Here is a 19,360-nt window from a genome sequence, read left to right as displayed (position 1 = left end):
AGACTTTAGTTTTTTTTCAATATTTTATTTTGGAGAAAAAATACAACTCTGTTCGGATGGTGTTTACTCTACGTTTAAGGTTTTAAGAAGTATTCAGTCCATTTCTAAATGTTAGAAATCCTCCAAGTAGTCCCTCTCCTAGGCATGGATATCCTTGTAGTGCTTCTCGTCATCGGTCTTGTCCAACTTGATCGAGTATTTGCCGATGAGGGAGCCCTCCACATCAGCTTGGCCCTCGGGATTGAACTGGGGGCCATTGCCAACGTCCTTCATCTCGTCCTTGAGCACCCTGTAGCCATCCTTATCGGCAATGTATTCAACATGGCGCTGAACGAAACCATCAAAGTAGCTGTAGGAGCCGCGCACAGTGCCGCCCTCGCGCTCCTCTGTCCGGCTAATTTGGCCGTCGTTGATCTTGTCATCCACGTTGGAGTTGAAGGCGTACTGAGCATTTTCATTCTGATACCTCTCCTGTTCCTCTCGCTCTAGTCTTTCAGCTTCGGTCTCATCACGCTGAAAAATACGAATAATTAATTATTAATTTAATTTGAAATCAAAAGGAATTAAATTTGCATCAGAAAATTTTCAGTTTTATACGGAAAAGAAGATTTGGTTTTAAAACCCCTTTAAGAAGTGCCTAAAACTATGCTACAAGCATTTCCTTTTTTAAAATTGTCCATAAAGGGTATACAGAATTTGTTGAATTCATTAACTCATTTATTATTTATTTAAGTAGCTTAAATTTGTATCAACTTGATACTATCAAGGCAGCAGACACACCCCTTTTTAGTTTTTTAATGAATTCATGATTCATTTAAATATTAAGTGAATTCAACCTGTTTTTTAAGCAGAATATTTGGTTCGGTTAGTAAGATCTTTGTGTTTCCCCTTCGTTTTCAACGCTAGAATACCTGACTATACCTATTTTTTCGCAATATTGTCAATGACCCATTGAACCGCAAAACTATTAAATTTTATAGACATCTGTTATAAACGATTATTATGACTTTAACAACCAAAGAGCGTATGAAAGGTAATTATTGAATTTTATAATATGGATTTTTAAAAATCATTATATATTATGGTTCATCATCTTCGTATAAACAATGACTCAGTCGTAATATCAGTGGAAGAGGAAGAAATGATACATTACGACGCTTTGACACATTTTTCGCGCTGTCTTGAGTCTGAGTGCTGCATGAACGGAAATAGTAATTGAAAGATGTCGATGTAGCTGAGATATGTGTTTCAGGTTGGGGTCTCACGATTATATCAAGTGCACTCTATAGCTGCGGTAAGTAAGGTAAGTAAGTATTTTTGAAATATTTTTGCAGAGAAATTTATATAATTAGGGATTTCAATATATGAATTTAGTTTCAAACTCCAAGAAACTGCTAGAACTAGTTGGGAACTCTAAGTTATAATTGTGAATATAAACCAAAAGAATTATATTTATTAAAAATAGATCTGAAAATCGTCTCCAAAATTTAAATTGGAATAAAAAGCGAAAAAAATTTGAATATTTCCTTTAAGGTAGCGTCTACAGATATCTCCTATTCCGATCCTGTACGTATGTGAATTCAAAGTCAAATTGATAACTGCCTTGTCGTGTATTTTCGTTCCTTTGTTTTTAGTACCTCACTTCCACCGTCAAGGCAAGGCGGAGAGGTAAAATGCGAAATACAAAAAAAATAATACAAACGCAAATAAGCTGAAAACTTGTTCGACTCGAAACAGCCGATCGGGGCATATAAAGCCCGATGAACGCCAGTCGAAGTTGACTATAGTAGCGAAGCGGACGTTCAACTTGCCAAATAAATACCCCCCAACTATCATCATGGGTATGTCCCAACTACATATATATATATATATATATATATATACAGCTATATCTATAAATGTAAAATTCGCACGAAATGCGGAACAACTAAGAATTTGCTTTTCCACTTTCGTTGCAGTTAAGCTGGGCTTTCTTTCTCTGCTGATTGCTGCCTGTGTGGTTGCCGCCTTGGCTGCCGGTGGTAAGTTGGTACTTTCAGCTTTTTTCGAAGCTTTTGTTGATAAATTCCCCCCTTTGATATTATTTGGTAGATTGTCCCTCATCCACAAAGGTTCAGAACTGCACTCCCAAGTGCCTGCACGACAGCGAGTGCAGTGCCATTGGCGGCAAGTGCTGCCCAAACTTGTGCAACGGTCGCAGCTGCGTGCAACCCAATTTGTTGGGAAATTCCGGAGCCGATAAGTCGCCCTTTGGCAGCAAGAATAGTGAGTAATATATATGTATAAAATATTCAGGGGAATTTTCTATGGATATTTTGAAAATCTTGCCTTGATATACAACAAATTATTGAGAGTTTTGAAAAAAGGATAATTTTCTTTAAGGGAAAAAGTATCTGCAAGTTAATGAATATACTTTTTTACACTTTAAGAAGAAAATAATATAAAAAAAATAGAAATCCTTTTCATATTTTCATATAAATCCTTTATCTTTAAAGCATTTTTAATGAACTTTTTATACATAATTTACTATGGAATAGTTCATAATTAAAATTATGGTTTTGTGATATTCAAGTAAAAACTTTACTAAGCTAAATTGTAAGCTTCTTTCTCTATATTAATAAGCTAAAATCTTGATTTTATTATTCCTTTTTCTGCTATTGATTTTACTATGTATTTTTTCTTTGCAACTTATAATCCCTAGCCGGATCCACTGGCAGCTATTGCGGCAATGTCAAGTGCGGCAGCTTCGAGAAATGCGAAATGGACCGCAGCACCAAGCGGCCCAAGTGCGTGCGATCGTGAAAAACGGACACCATGGCGGCGGCGGGACCACCAATAAACCACAACCACAACGCGTTATGAAAACTTTTCTTTGTCACTAAATGGAAACTTGTAAACCCGTAATTGTCTTTGAACTCCTTTAGTTAGTTTTTATATAGTTAACACTCACGGCAGGGGCGGCGAGGGCGATTGCGACCAGCAGGCTGGCGACCAACACGTATTTGAACATATTTTTCTGGGGTGGATAAACTCTCTGCACTCGATGTCTTTCGCTGCAAGCGACTTTGGACTGTGGATCGTTGAGCGGCTGGCGGCCGGGCTTTTATATCGCACTTGAGACCTGGCCAAAAGCGGTGGCGTCTACGTCGGCAGCGCAGTTGCTTCGCTTTAAATTTTATTATTTCTTTTTTTTTTTTCGTTGTATTTTTCCCCTCCCGACTTTTGTGTGTTTACATTTTTGACAAGCCAAAGATCTTCGTGGTTGCTGGGTGTTGTTGTTGTTGGGGGAAAAACTCAACTCAACTTCAAATGTAATTTTGCAATCTTGGGCTGGCTGCAATTTGTTGACTTTCGTGTGGCTGGAGAAGATCGGCGGCAGATCGAACTGGAATCGTCGGAGCTATAGCTATGGCTATGGCTTGGCATTGCGTAAGCGGCCCCATCTCCAAAGTGCTTCAAGGTCAGTTGGTCAACAGGTTTCCGAAAAAAGCTGCTCCACAAAAAGGTGCACTTACACGCACCTCACCTCGCCCCCATTCTTCTGCAGCTTCTTCTCCTGCAAAAGAGCGCCCTGCTCTTTTTTTTCAGGTTTTTATGTGGCCGAAACTTATGTAATTTATGTGGAGTTTTGTGCAAATTGAAAGCTCCACCAATGGACGAGGAAGTAAGTGGAGCATTACGTGGTGTCTGGGGCACCCTTTTGGATCGGGCCATAACCAGCTGGAACCTATGTAGCCGGCAGGAGGATTGGGACTGGGAATTGGGAACTGCCATTTTTCTCTCGCCTCACCTATCCGGCGATCTACTGTGGGAAGAATTGGGAAATCTCTGGATCCGATTTAGATACCACTGCAATTAAATTAGCTTTTATTGGCTTGGCGCAAATAAACTTGGCTCTTGAGAAACGTGGAAGTGTGGCAACACGATAAACAAATAGGCTAATAAATGTGGGAAACAGGTGGAGGAGAGTAAGCATAGTAATTAGGCATTATTTTTCGCTGAGTAGCTTCCTCATTTTTAATATTTAAGCGTTGTTTTTGACCACTAAAAACTGAAATTTATGAAGCTGAAATTGAAGATAATTGTCATCAAGCTTGTGGCCTTCTACTAAAGCATTTAGTTAATTAAAATTTATTATTTATGGAAAAATAAATGCGTTAAAATGAGGAAATATATGGAATATATTCTAACTTATTTATAAACTTCATAAATACTATATTTTTTGAAAAGGTAGATTAAGAAAAAGAGTAGTTTTTAATTCAAATATTTTTTAGGGAAATCTTAAAGTATTGGTTGGTTTTAGTGGGTTAAAGATTATTAATCAGTTAATAACTTTATAAGAATCTTTAGTTTTTTTCAGATATATTATAATTTTTTCTGATATTAAGAAAAATATATATATGTGCATATAAGATTTTTGTAGGCTTCATTAAGCTTAACGGATTATATCTTAATAAACCTCTTTAACCTCTCGTTACCCCCCTAGAATTTAAAAAGGAAAAAGTGAATTCTTTGCATGAATTAAAAATTAATAAATTTCGTCACGTAAACCCGGTCTTAAAGTTCTTCCCCATCCGTTTTGGACATGCCCAAAGAGTCTTATGGGTCTTCATCTTTATTTGGGCCCACGGTGCGAATGGTTTATTTGCCGAACATCCGTTCGTTCCACTTTCAATTCGTTTCCCCTTTTTTCCTCGTTAGCTTTCTATGAATCGGAGATGTAATAACAGTTTAGTAAACTACTTTTTTTTAACTTCATTTTTTACTAGTTTGTTGGTTTTTTTTTATATTTTCATTGATAGCTTTTTACGGACAAATTTTTGGAATGCCGCCGTTGCAGTGGCACGAATTTCGTTTGATGATATCGAGAGATGGCAGACGGACGAGTTTTTCTTGAGTTGTTTTTTGGCTTGGGGATTGAAATCAATATAAAAAGCTCAAGGTGAGAGACCGCTCCAAGTCATCAAGTTTGGTTTACCGGTAATTTTATAATTATACACTTTGTGGGCTTAATGAGAAAGAGAGCGGTATAATGGCAGAGAAAGAGATGGTGGAGTGGTGGTAGGAGTAAGAGGTCTGGAAGGAAGCGAATCAACTTCAAACATTTGCCATATTTATGGCTCTATTTTGACTCTTTGCCTGAGCAAATTAGCACGCTATCACCGGCTCTGCCTCTCCCCCCTTTCTCTTGCCCTTCACTCCCCCTCATTTGCATGCGAAGATTGGGAGGGAGAGTGAAGAGGAGCGAGCGAATGGTCTCTTGGGCGTTACATTGACAAATTGTTTTGGCGCTCTCTTTTATCGCCGCTTTTATGCAAATTAACTTTGTATTTCTTCTTCTTTTTCGCAGCGGATTTAGCTCAGGGCTATGGCAATTTGACATTTTCAATCAAAATTTGTTAATTATTTATCCGTGATTATGGCCAAGCCATACAAATGATGTCTAACGCGGGCGACTCCAGTTTCTTTACGCCTTTGTGTATGGCGATTCAATGACCTTTTGATTTGCATTTTTTCTTCAGTTTTATTTGGGTTTTTATTTTGTGGATCCATTCGGAATAATGGGCATTATGTTAACGATATGAATAATTGGTCTGATATCCATCACTTCGCATGGTGATTAAGTGGTTTGTGTGGGAAATTAAGCTAAGTGGGGTTTTTACTTTCAATGGAGGAATATATGGGTCAGTGGTCTCTTGATTTGAATTTAACTAGGTTTTTAATCGTTGTCTTTGAAATTGGATTAATAAATAATGCATTTTAGCTTGTAGTAATATAAACTTAGCGAAAATACCTTCAATAAACTTAAGGAAATAATATTTTTTGCCCACATGGTGATGTTTTTTCTTTCTAGAAATCTCTCATGAGATTTTTAAATCCTTTTTTTTAATGTCGAACCGAATTAATTAACTAAGTTAATTTTATGGTTTAATTCAAGTCGTGTGAGTTGCTTAACTGGGTTAATAAAATATTTAGCACACCGTTAATTTTGATTATAGACTCGAAAACTCGCTTCTGGAACTTTGCCGGCATCATCAATGAATCACTAACTCGGCCTGCATATCAAAATGAATCCGATTTATAAGCAATCGCATAAATTTTCAACGCGATGTTGTCACTTTAACAGCTGTCTACACACGCACACACTTGGCAACAGACACAATACACACATATACGCACACCCCACACCCACACCCGCACCTAAATCCATACGCACACCCGTTTCAAGGACACTTTGGCAAAAGTAACCGACTTACATATCAAAATATGCATGGTAAATATGTGCATATTTGTTTGTATGTTTATACACGTAAAGAAATTGGGAAAACCTTTAAACCTTTTTAACCAAAAAATATTATTTCATAATTAATATTGATTTGTTTTCTTTAAACAACAATTAAATTTGTTTTTTTTACATTACTGAATTACTGAAATGTAAAAGTTTTTTTTATAAGTGTACATATCTGACAGCTGACATTTGGCAGAGTAGCAGAGGAGTACGAGTTGAAGACTTGAGGCCTCGTGCGTGTGTGAGAAAAGGAATGCAATAAAAGGAAATGTGCGAAGCAGAGGAAGAAACATACAAAAACAACAACAGCAAAGGGGGGAATTATGCACAGACACACACATTTGCATGTCAAGCAGTGGACGCAAGCAGTGCAGTGGAGCAGAGGACGTGGCAAGATATAGGCAAAAAATTGGGTGCGTTACAATATGTAAATGGAGTGTTTGTGGCAAATATTTGGGCAAGCACTTTCTAAACCAACACAAAATTAGCATAATATGGGGAAACAATTTCCGTAAATATGTTGTGGAATCTTCTCGAGTTGAATTTCTTTCAGTTTGAAATAAAATTGAGGAAGAACTAAATGAATATAAGCAAGATAAATATTAAGTAAACTTCAATTAGGTTTTTTATTATTAGTAAATAATTTTTTGGTATTTAATTTCTTTGAATAAACATGAGTATTGATATCAGAAGTAATGATAATTTATTGAAAACATTTTAAAATGTGCATAAAACTATGCTATACAATTTTTTTAAAACCAACCAAGCAATAAACATTTAAAAAAAATTACATTATTAACCAAAATAGTTGTTATTTTAATTGAGGCATCAGTAGCAACTAACAACAATAGTTTCATCATTAATCTTGGTATCTCATGGCAGCTTTGACCCTTCTCTCCATATTTAATGGTCTTGTGTTGCAGCTTAACTGTACGATAATTGCATTATTCACGGAATTTCATACAGTTTTTGCTGCTCTTTTCGAGCCTGCCTAAAAATATTTTTTAGCTTGACCTACCTCAAGGCTTACAGAGCACTTAGTCGAGTCAGTTGCCAACAAGGGGGGAGACGAAGTGTTGGGGATTTCGGATGGAAACTAAAACTAAAGCTCGACTAAAGCTTGATGATAAGCTCTGTAATGGCGCCATATGCAAGCCGGCTGCCTCTGCCAAAAACCGCCAGCAACAACAATAAAATATCCCTAAAAACCGCGTGAAATGCGGAGAAAATAGGGAAAACAGAGGAGGAAAATGGTGAACAACTGAGGGGTAGGAGTAGAGACAAAGTGGGGTAGCTAGAGACAGACACACACTAAGTGAGAGAAGCAAGTTATCAAAAGTAATTATCAACAAAAGACAGCAACAATGCCAGCAAGCGGCTTATGGAGCAGCACTACGGGGTTAGCAGGACCCCAGAGGGGGTTAAGGGGAGCGCAGGGACGAGGTCCTGGCAACATGAGTAAGTCAGCGTTAATTAAGTCAGGACACAAAACAAATGGCCAGCGCATCTAAAAGTGCATTCCATTTCTGCAAAATTTGCATTTGTGTGGGGAGAAAACTGAGTTTTTTTTGGGGATCTTTGTTTTTTTTTTTTTGTAAATGTTGGGTTTTATCTTCGGTTGAGAGCGGAATATTAAAGTAAATGTGTAATACTTACATACAGAAATACTTATATTTTAAAATTATTGACTTTGTCTGAGTTTATAAATTTGAATTAAGCAGATTTATTGTTAGACTTTATTTTCAGGAAAAATTCAAAGAAACTAAAAACAGAAATTGAACCAAAAAGAGATCTTACTTTGGGAAACCGAATTTCATATATTCATAAATATTCTAAGTGATATACAACATAGACTCTTTTTTATGAAAAATATTACACTTTAATTTAGAGAGTTTCTATATTTATTTGGTTTTTATTAATAAAAAATAATAAAACTAGTTTTTAATTATTTTCCCATTCGTGTCACGATTAAGTTTCCCATTTTTAAAATGCTCTTATGCCCATATTTAAAATCGTATTAAAGTTGAAGAGCTGAGCCGGCTGTCAGGCAACATTGACCCTGCAAACTGGGCTCAGACAGACACAGGGCCACAGATACCGAGACATGTGTAATTGTGGCAGCAATTTAAGCTGCATCATGCAACATTCTCAAACCGGAAGTACGACCTCATCCCATACACACACACAGATACACATTTATTTTGGGGGCATTGAAACCTGAGGCCGGTTTCGGGCCTGGCACTCGGTTCTTGGTACTTGGTGCCTGATGCCTTTATTAAGCCAGCAAATAAAATCCAGAAACATCAAGGATACACTCAGGCTCATGCATAGTCAGGAGCAGTTGCCACAGCAAGTACACAGAGGGAAAAAGAAAGATTTTGAGTGATAAATAAATTAGGGATTTAATTATAAATTATATTTAGTTGATATCAGTAACATTTATTATGATGATAATAAACTTTTGTCTTATTAATTAACATTCTTAGGCATACTTACCTTTGTTCTTTTAATTGATTTTATAGTTCTCAAAATTTTTCTCTCAGTATTTCGAAGTAGCAGCAGCATCAGCATCGCATCCTTCACGTGTTTTGTATACAAGCCCAGGCAGTTGCAATTTATGCACACAACTTGTCAACGCAGGGCTCCTAAAGGGTGATGGAAGAGGGGCGACCAAGAAGTGAATAAGGGGCAAAGTAAGGCGGTGCTGGAGGGGGTCGAGGAATGGATGAAAAGGGACGACATGCGGGCTCACAAGTGCTGCATTGGTTAGCCAGATGAGGGAGTGATGGTTGGATTCTGGTACTGGGATCAGGAGTGGGTTCTCTGTTCTGGGAGGTTGAATGCTTGATAGCAGCAAGCAATTTACACCGCACAATGCGTTGACACACGTCGTCCGCAAATGTGCGGCCAGAAGACAATAGAGAAATAGGGAGACCCAAGCAGCCAGGGAGCCAAGAAGGATCCGCAGCCAAGCAAGCTTCGTGCCTCATTAAGCTAGAAAAGTGTCAAATGTCCTGCTGCCTGCCTGCCAGTGGCATCTCATCGTTTGGCAGGAATGAAGAGCCAAGAGCCAGTAGCTAGAAGATCTCCAGCAGCTCTAATCTCGAGCCTGAATTTACGACTACGGTGGTGTCTCTTTAGTCGCTTTACTTTACTTCACTTTACACTAGCACTTTCCAGGACCGACACCAACCCCAACACCAACACCGACCCCGACCTCATAATTCACAAAAGTGTTGACAATGAAAACGAAATTCCCATTAAAATGCAATATGTTGCAGCAACAGTGTCCCAGCAGAACTCACTTGGCCAGGACAAATGTTTATCTGGCTAAGAGTATCAGAATGTGGCCAAAGGGATTGGTAGGGAAAACGGGTAAATGGGGAATGGATAACGTTGCAAGTTGGTATATATGTATATTGGTTTGCCTCATGAATTTGTGCCTGTGAAAATTTACACAAAATTTATGATTAGATTTTCTATGTATTTAGCCACGTAATTCAATTCACAGACTTTAATTGAATAGAGCAGAGAGGCAGAGAGAGAGATGGATTTATTCAATTAAATGCCAACAGCAATGGAATTTCGAGTGAAAAGGAAAGATTATTATTATAAGAGGTATTTATAGAGCTTAAGGGGTATTATTATTTTGTGGTAACCTAAAATAAGAACCAAACAAGTTGATTTAGAAGTAATTTCAAAGCATATTTATATTAATTTAAATTAGACTTCCTAAGCTTTGATTACTGGGTATCTCATAGTCGAATATCTACAGCTTTCTTGCTTGGTGGTTTTTAAAATCAGCTTTGCATTTAACAAACTTAATGTTGTTGAAATTTATCTGTTAATTTCTTGTTGAAATTTAATACAAAATACAATTGAATAGCTTCGAAAGCAGGTTATTTTTTTTTTCAAGATGATTGGTTTTAATTTAACAAATTAATTGTGTTATCTTTGCTCGATAAATCTAAGCAGACGTATTTATTAAATGCCCCGGAGAGGCTTTTGTTTTTGTTAACAAGCTTAATTTACATAAATAACTACCGGAAATAATTCTTGTTAATTCCTAACGATTTTATTCACATTTAATTTCAGTTTTATGCTTTCAATTTAATTAAAATGTAGGCAAGGCAACCAATTAAAGCAATTATTTTTAGTGAAATTTAATTTATTATTCTGCATGCATTTCCTTTTTCCACTTCAAGGCTAAAGTCCGCCCCAGGGGAGAATTCTGTGTGGCTGGGCTCTAATCGTTCTTTTGATCATTTTGCGGTTGATATATAAGCTTTTTGAGGAGGTAAGCGAAAATCGGGGGAGGATAAGACTTAATGCCACGGCTGTGGCTTAAAGACATTTATGAAAGTTGGCGGATTTTGTGCGTAATAAATGCGTATAGATTCCTGTAAAAATGACGACCTTGAAATCAGCACACAAACAGGAAAATAAAACTCGCCCAGGAAGTGCAGTAAAAGTTTGTGAAATTGCCTCTCAAAATTGCGTTACGCATAAAATAACACATTTGCCGGCTCACTTGGCAGGAAAAACGGCAGAGATCCTAATGCTCAAGGATTATGCACAAAATATTGTTTGCTCACTCAAAATGAAATGGTGTATATATGTACATACATATATATCAATATATATATATATAAATATATATAAATCAGAGACAAAAATCAGCAACAAATGTTGCTTTATGCTGCGTGTGCTTGTTTTGCTTTTTTATTTGCCTCACTGTTTTTCTTTTTTACTTTATTTTTTGTTTCGTTGGCCAAATAAATTGAATTATTCCGACACGCAGACACACGCACATGTCCGAGTTTATTTCCTGTGTGCCACATGGCGTATGCGTTATATTTTTCCTTTAGAACCAAAGTCAAACACTTTTTCTCCTTCATTTCGAGCTTGTTGCTTTGATTGGCTGCTTCTGCTGCTGGTCTTGCTCCCGTTTGATGTTTGCTAAACTAATTTGGCTGAAGCAGCAATAGCAGCAGAAATAAAGCGAGGGAAAGCAGTAGCAGCAGCAACAACCGGGGAAGCGTTGAAAGTTTCCATTGCTCCTGTTTGCATATCAAGTATACGCAAAGTTGATTGGATTTGTAAACTGACCAAGGCACTGTCCTTCGCCTTCTTACCCCTCGTTAGAGACAGCAGCTTAATAATCATCTCTGCTTAAAGTACACTCGATGTTATACAGATACACTATAAAAAAATTTGTAGTAATATTTTAATTTTTTTTAATTGAAAATATTTGTATTCAAAAATATATAAAGCTGAAATAAAGTTTTCATCGACAATTTATAAATTAAATTCTTCAATAATAGTTATGGCATCCATGAAATCATTAAAAATAAAAGTATTTTTTATGTATTATTAAGTTTTTATTCCTTTAATTTTAAAAATAATTCATTTATAATATTTTAATTCCAGAAAATATTTTAAAGGAATATTTTTTTTATTATAGAAAAGTTTAATTTTATAAACAGAAAAAGCACAAAAACTTATATAAAATATGGATTCTATAAATAAAATATTATTACCAATTAATATTTATTTTATATTTATATTTAATGAAAAAAAAATATTTAAAATAGTAATAAAACTTTATTATAATTAATAATAATATGAGAAAATTATATTTTATTTTATGAAATGTTTTATTTTATTTTTTTCACTGTAAAGTCACCGTGTCAAGCTAAGTTACGGACTGTATGCGTGTGTATGTGCGGGTTGGCGTTATCCTTGGCACGTCCTGCAGGCATCGACGTTGGGCCTGTCATGTTCACCTTCGCCATGGAAATCTGACAAGATATGGCATCTGCTCTCCCCGTTACCGTATGTTTGTGCATATAGATATTGCATTTTCGGAACGAGGGCAACGGCGAATGGGTTAACACCTCCGCACCCATAATCGTTCACATCCGAGTCGTAAAAAGACAAAACCAGGACATAATACAGCCACTTGACAATGCCAAAGAGGTTTTCACAACGTAGCGACAAAGTGTGTGGGGAGGATAACCCAGGGACAATATTAACTAGAGTTTTTTGTGTATTATTTGATCATTTTTGGTTATATCTCGGTTAGAGATTGATTGGTAGTTTATATAAAGATTGAGGAAAAGGAAGATAAAGTATTAGGCTTTTTCTAAAATAATACTGATTTACAGTTGCACTGAATAAGAAATCTTTTTGTTTATAATATAGCCTTCTATAATTCTTAGACTAATTTATCTTAATTATAGATTTCCGTTATTATCATTTTAGTATTGTGAAAAGTCTCACCTGTATAACACTTGTTATGAAAACTACGTGAACATTTGAATGATGGCTTACTATACCATAACTCAAGTTAATTTTCTTGAGCCCCACAAAAGCAGCTCGTTAAAGAACGCGTAATAAAGTTTTGGCCAAGACTGTGGCTGGCACTCTACCGCATCCATAAACTGGAGGTGGCAACTAAGAGTGACGTCATAAATTTTGGCGAGTCCTTAAAGTGGCGGAAATAAAGCCCCCCCCACACCATTCCCTACTCCTGAACAGCATTGCTTGGTGGCTAATGAATTTATGTTGCCGCTGTTTCAGTTGTTATTTTTGCCGGTTACCATTTTGATGAAGAATACGACGACGATGATGATGAAGAAGGGGGAAGACCAACTTAAACTTTAACCGGGGCGAGTTGATTGTCTTGTACTTGATGACTCTCGGTAGCAAGAAGTTGGTACAACTGACACAGTGGGAATTCAGAGGAAAACTAGTGATATTTATCGTCAATTTTAAATTTTTTGAAATTTATTCTCTAGGTCTTGAACCCTCTTTTATGAGTTTCTTAGAAATATAAGTTATTATTTTCAAACATTTATTATTTTTTCTGTATATACATAAAAATAGAACAAGGTGCACTGCTGGTCCAGGCTAAATCGAAAATGTTTTCATTAGCAGGAAAAAAGAGATAGAAACAAGACCAGAAAGAAAACAAGAACAAGAGCAGGAACAGCAACAGACCAACCAGAATATCCATCAAAGTTTTCACTCGGAGCAAAAGGAAGACACACAGCCACACAGGACACAGCTAGGGTCCCCAGCTGGCAGACACCTAAGAGTCTCCTTTAGGAAGTCAAATTATGCAGCATGTGCATGATTGATTAACTTTGAATGGGGCGTTGTTCGTGATTTGGCTAATAGAGAAAATAAAATGCAAAAAGAACGAAGAAAGTGAAAGTGGAAATTGAGGTGAACCCAATAATGTCACAAAAGAGTGAAAGGGAAATTGTGGCAGGGACACGGACGACTCTGACACTTAATTAGAGGCACGCCGGAAACGGAAACGAGATGCATGGCCATCAAGTGGGTCGTGTGCGCACCGCCGTTGGAAACCAAGCAATTTGCACGCCAGGATGTGCAAGGTCGCCACGATGTCACTGTGATGTATGCATATTGCATGGCAATGTGTCTACGTAGAACTTGAGAGCGAAGGGTAACCAGAATTAAATCTACAGACATTATCCTTAGACTGTGTAGTTAATTGAGCAAAGGTAATTGCATTATCTTAAAATGGGATAAGTGATTGATCCTTTAGCTACATATATTTTTTTGGTATTGTTCTTTGAATTCTGAAGGATAATTAATCAGGTTGTCTACAGCTGTGAGTTTTTTTTAGTAATTGATTTTTAGTTTGTTTTTAGAGAGTTGCATTTTCAATTATTTTGCTGAACTTATAGGGCAACTAAGGTTGGTAAAGAGTTTATTAAAAAGCTTCAAGCCTTAGTAAAATAATTCAGATTTTTCAGGATATTAATTCGATTTTATGTCTTCCAAAACCAGTATTCCTCTGACCATTTTCCCTTATGCCTATTTAAGCGTCCCGAAGCGCAGCTCTCTTAAAGTTTAAACCAAATTGAATAAAATTCGTCCCCCCTTCTGTATTGAGTTATTGCGAAATTAGAAAATGTCTTCGTATTCGTATTTCGGGATTTTATGCCCACGAGGGAGTTTATTTCCATTTGGCTGTAGCCCAGCTGTTACTGGGTCGCCAGTAAAACATTAAATTCGGAGACAGGAAGCACCAGAAACGTGGGGCGTGTTTGGGGTTGGGCTATTTGTTTTGCCTTGAAATGCTTTTCTGGTTCAGTTGCAGTTCATGCCCTTCTGCATGCTAGGTTTAGTTTCCTTGCTCTTATATCCTTACGGCTCTGAGGGTGGCTATTGGTTGTCAGGCTCCTGCTTCTACCTGGAAATGCAATGTCCAACCATGATGAACAAATTTATTTGGAACAATAAAAGTTGTAAACTTCCCTTTTTCTCTATATTTCTTGTATTTATTAGCCCTTCTCCGATTTGATTTGTCTGAAAGTCGTTAAACTTGTTTATAAAACCAACTAATGAGTGAACAAAAAAATACGGGGGAAGTCCCCTTTGAAAATGGGGATTCACTCACCGCTGGGGGCTCCCTGACATATTTTCAGCATATTTTGGGCGGACTTTCTATCTCGGCAAGGACATCATAATTGCGGCCACAGCGCAGGAAGTGCACAGGAAGGAGAAGAGCAAAGGGGCGTGGGATAAGAGAAAGAAGAGCGGAGTGGGGGGGCTGGAGAAGCGGGATTCCTGTGCATAATTGAAATTCCAGCCTAAACGCGTTTGTAACGGGAAATTGCGCGCGTAGCCGAAAAAGCGAAAAAACCGGACGCAAGGATGCGAATGCGGATGCGAAAATGTCCACTCCACAAAAACAGTTTATATTTATATTAAAGTTTATATCTTTGTATAAACAATGACACGCATTTTTGGGGTAAATGAATGGGGAAACGTAAATTAATGTATCCTTTATGTTATATTAAAAGGTTTCTCTAAGTTAAGTTACATTAAACTTTATTTAGTTTATTATTTTTACAATTAAAGCCAGTTATTATAAGTTGTAGGCAATCAAAAATATGAATGGATACATAAATCAAACAAATTTCCTCGAAATTAAACAAAAAAACCCATATAGAGTTCGCCGGTTGTAATTAGTTTTGCTAATAATTAATAAAGGCATAAATGAAATACCTTTGGGTGACATTTGGGCGAAATCCGCAATGCAAGAAACGTGAGATGTGAGGTGAGTGCGTCGAAAATGTAATTAATTTCAAACCAAATAACAATAATTATTGCGTTGCAGCGCTGTGCCGCTGTTATTGTAATGGTAATTACATTTCGTAAACATATTACGCCCGGGGGATGTCAATTGCCACCCCCAGAACTCAAAACTCCCCAGCAATTAAGGCATTATCATAAAAAAAAATAGATTTCAAATTTGAATTTCCAAAAATGCAAGCAGCTGTTACGACAGCGTTGCCACCTTTCAGACATGCGCTCGAAAACTGCGCATGCGTGAGTTTTCCAGTAATATAACTAGTTTTCCAGCAGAGTTCGTGTGGAAAATGAGCTGTGATAAGTTGGCCAGTACACGCCGAGCTATCAGACCGCCAAGACGCGCATTTTTCGAGAATTTTAGTACACTTTACTTCTTATCAAAGGCAGCAAAGCGCCATTATCTTATTAAACTCCCTGAAATATATATACTGCCAAGTGAAATACACCTTAAAGTAATTTAATAAGCCATAAAAACGTAACTAAAAACTGCCGCGCACCCAATAAACTTAAAACACAATTAACTGCATAAAATTTGTTTAAAATTTGAACAGTAACGCACTTTGGCAGCGCTGGCAACCCTGACAGCCGCTCTCTGACTCTCGCTCTCCATAGTCGCTCTCCCTGCAGTGCTGGACAATGCCGCGCGGCCAGTGTTGCTCAACTCGCGAACGCCGTCTGATTTTTAGCAGCTAGAAATGTTTTGTGTGTGTTTGTTTAATGTTTCTTCGGCGTAAAGAGGCAAAACAAATGAGAAAATACGATGAAAATTAAGTGAAACGAGTGCGGCGACTGTGCGTGCGCAATGCTATACCGCGCGGCGTGCGAGGATCCGGATCCCCAGTCCCACCGCCCGCGTCCGCGACCGCTCCCCCGCGCCACCCTCGCCAAACAAAACGGTGTGTGGATGTGTCTGTGTGTAGTAAACGCGCCAGGAAATGAGAAATCATAAAAATAAAAGAGATTATGAACGAAATTCAGGCAATGCAAGTGCTCAAGTTAATAACAACAATCACGTCGATTAACTAACTGAATGAAACGTCCACAACATGCGCGACAAATAGTGTAAATCGTGCATTGTTGTTGTTGGTTGTTGTTGTTGCTGGAACCCCCGCCTGCACACATAAGCAAGCACGCCCGCTCTCTCACACACACATAAGCAGCCTCCAAATACAAAATACGATTCCCCCAAAAAATCATAATAATTATAATAACAAGATAAGCCAGCAGCCATATGAAATTGTGAAAAATAATAATTAAAAAATATAGTATAAAAGACTCAAAAAAGCAGCTACAAAGGGGATGGGTAACCCAAGAAAATATCAAAAATAATTAATAAATTAAAACAAAGCGGCAGAAAATAAAAGAAAAGTTCCCCAAAAATTATAACAACAATAAAAATCCGAATTGGAATTCAAATGCCAGATTAAAAAATTTTAATTTGTTTATAACTAAAGGGGTTCCGCTGGGAGAAGTTACCCCAAAAAGCCCAATTGAAATTCACGAAATTGCATTAAAAAAGCAGCCATTATTTTGGATTTAAGAGTTCTATTAGAAAACAAACAGAATGCAGGCCAAAAAGCGTTACATACTGGTCTTTGTATCCTGCGCTTTTTTGGCCTACGCCTACTTCGGGGGCTACAGGCTGAAAGTATCGCCATTGCGACCCCGTAGAGCCCAGCACGAGTCCGCCAAGGATGGCGGAGTTCAACCCCACGAACAGTTGCCGGGATTTCTTGGCTCCCTGGAACTGCTGGAGCTGCAAAAGTTGCAGGGTAACACATCCCGGAATCCGGAGGATATCCCCAAATCCAGTAGTATTACTAGCACCCGAAGATACGACTGCCGCATGGAGACCTGCTTCGATTTTACGCGCTGCTACGATCGCTTCCTGGTCTATGTTTATCCACCGGAGCCGCTAAACTCCCTAGGAGCGGCTCCACCCAGCTCCGCCAATTACCAGAAGATCCTCACTGCCATCCAGGAATCGAGGTATCACACCAGCGATCCCACAGCCGCCTGTCTCTTTGTCCTGGGCATTGATACCCTGGACAGGGACTTGCTCTCCGACGATTATGTGCGCAACGTGCCTTCGAGGTTGGCACGGCTACCGCATTGGAACAACGGGCGGAACCATATCATCTTTAATCTATATTCGGGCACCTGGCCGGATTACGCGGAGAACTCGCTGGGCTTTGATGCCGGCGAGGCGATCCTGGCCAAGGCCAGCATGGGTGTGCTCCAGCTGAGGCACGGCTTCGATGTTAGCATTCCGCTCTTCCACAAACAGTTTCCGCTGCGAGCCGGAGCCACCGGATCGGTGCAATCCAATAATTTTCCCGCCAACAAAAAGTATCTGCTGGCCTTCAAGGGCAAACGGTGAGTGTGCAGCTTTGAGTTATAACAATTAACTAATTAAAAAGCCCTAAACTTAATTTTAATATGATTTTTGAGTAGGAATTATGTATTTTTAAAGGTATAAATGTATTAAAGATGTTGGCTCTTATTAAGTATGTCTATAAACTGATGATTAATGTATTTCGTAGAAAAATGTCAAGATTAATCAGCTGACCTTTCGATGATTGCGTTTTTTTAATTCTATAACAAATTTTAATCTCTAAAATGAAAACCTAAAGTTACCAGCTGAGTTCAAGTGGATATGTCATAAATTTGCATACCTTATATACATATATTGCAAATATTTTGTAAGGTATTTTTAAGGGAATTAATATATAGGAAAATACACATACAATCATAATCTATTATTAATTCATATTCTTTATTAAATACCAAAAGCTTCCACATTTCGTGCTGCTCTCTTCACGATATTATTTCTATATCTTTCATAATTTTGTAAATATTTCAATTCACAAGAAAACGTATACAATCTAAATTAGGGTCTTTGGATCATTTAAAGAACACTTTAATATCTTTAGATATAAAGAGGCCATTTCAACATAAAGTTTAGGTATTAAAAATGTATCTTTAAGATACTTCGGGAATATCTTTTTTTAGAATATTGTTTATAGAATTTAATTTAAGGTAATAAACATATAAAAAGCTTCAGGAAATTTATAGAACAATTTAAATCAATCAAAAGATTATGGCGTTTTAGGATCTAACTTATTGCATAGAGAATTTTGTGATTCCTAAGGGTAAAATTTGATTGAGACTTGAGATAAATATTAAAGAAACGCATCCTTTGAAAACGAGCGAAATAACTCTTCTCTCAAGTTGGCCATGTGGTTACAGAAATAATCTCATATATCCGGAGGATGTAATCTGTAAAGCGTTTGATGTGGGGTAAAGTAATTTATATAAAAGCAACTGTCAAGGCACTAAACAGAATATTTAATACATGTTATAAATTCTTAATATTTGTAAAAATAAGATTAAAGTGCCATTAACGATGATATTCCCAAGAACCTATAATGCCCTAACACTTTCTAAAGGGGTACAGGGTAGTCTTTAATTTCGCCAGCAACCGGACTAACCCCCATTTGAACCCGTCGTCTGGCTTAGTCAGGCGGCAAATTGCAGGTTGCATCTATCGATGCCAATTCCTTTTTCCCCCTACAAAAAAAAAAAAAAACAAAACAAAACAAAAAAGCACTGGCAAGGGCCTGAGGAGCAAAGGCGAAAACCCAATCGAAATCCGAAACGTTTCACTATTCCGAGTTTCAAGTTTCCAGCAGGCCTAGACATTTTTTGTGTATTTCTATTGTTGTTGTTGTTCAAAAGAGTCCCCATTCAAATTGAAAAATTGTCTAGCAACGCGTCATTCGTCATGTCCTTCCATATTCCAAGTTGCTCCTGTTTGTGTGGGCCTCCTGTCCCTTCGGTGTGTTAGTTACTTTTTTTTTTTGCTGCTACTCTTTTGTTTGTCTTCGCTTTATTGTTGTTTACTCGCTTTGTGCCGCCCACAACAACAAAGGTAGTAGC

At 37.5% G+C, this 19,360-nt stretch overlaps 3 protein-coding genes across 5 annotated transcripts in view; 2 read left to right on the top strand and 1 right to left on the bottom strand.

The window, feature by feature from the left end:
- Positions 1 to 33: 33 nt before the first annotated feature.
- Cpr51A (Cuticular protein 51A) lies at positions 34 to 3,109 on the bottom strand. The gene is made up of 2 exons (XM_017169242.3): positions 2,951 to 3,109; positions 34 to 513 (listed from the first exon to the last, which is right to left on the bottom strand). The coding sequence occupies exons 1-2, from the start codon at positions 3,008 to 3,010 to the stop codon at positions 139 to 141; spliced, it is 435 nt and encodes a 144-aa protein (XP_017024731.1). The 5' UTR covers positions 3,011 to 3,109; the 3' UTR covers positions 34 to 138.
- On the top strand, positions 1,692 to 2,904 carry LOC108076403 (waprin-like protein). The gene is made up of 4 exons (XM_017169243.3): positions 1,692 to 1,841; positions 1,959 to 2,021; positions 2,092 to 2,265; positions 2,702 to 2,904. Exons 1-4 carry the CDS (start codon positions 1,838 to 1,840, stop codon positions 2,800 to 2,802), a joined length of 342 nt encoding a protein of 113 aa, XP_017024732.1. The 5' UTR covers positions 1,692 to 1,837; the 3' UTR covers positions 2,803 to 2,904.
- Positions 3,110 to 16,065: 12,956 nt separating the features above from the next.
- Positions 16,066 to 19,360, top strand: part of ttv (exostosin glycosyltransferase 1 ttv) — a 68,512-nt gene continuing 65,217 nt past the window's right edge. For all 3 annotated transcript variants that reach the window (XR_001770776.3, XR_001770777.3, XM_017169115.3), the window contains exon 1: positions 16,066 to 17,797. Coding sequence is in view for 1 of the 3 variants with exons in the window: in XM_017169115.3 (XP_017024604.1) it covers positions 16,986 to 17,797 (812 nt within the window). In the remaining 2 variants the exon portion in view is untranslated. The remainder of the gene's footprint in view (positions 17,798 to 19,360) is intronic.

Source organism: Drosophila kikkawai, chromosome 2R (assembly GCF_030179895.1).
Source record: "Drosophila kikkawai strain 14028-0561.14 chromosome 2R, DkikHiC1v2, whole genome shotgun sequence".
In the NCBI taxonomy this organism is placed as follows: domain Eukaryota; kingdom Metazoa; phylum Arthropoda; class Insecta; order Diptera; family Drosophilidae; genus Drosophila; species Drosophila kikkawai.
Note: the sequence above shows the minus strand (reverse complement) of the source record. Positions and strands in the feature narration are given on the sequence as shown.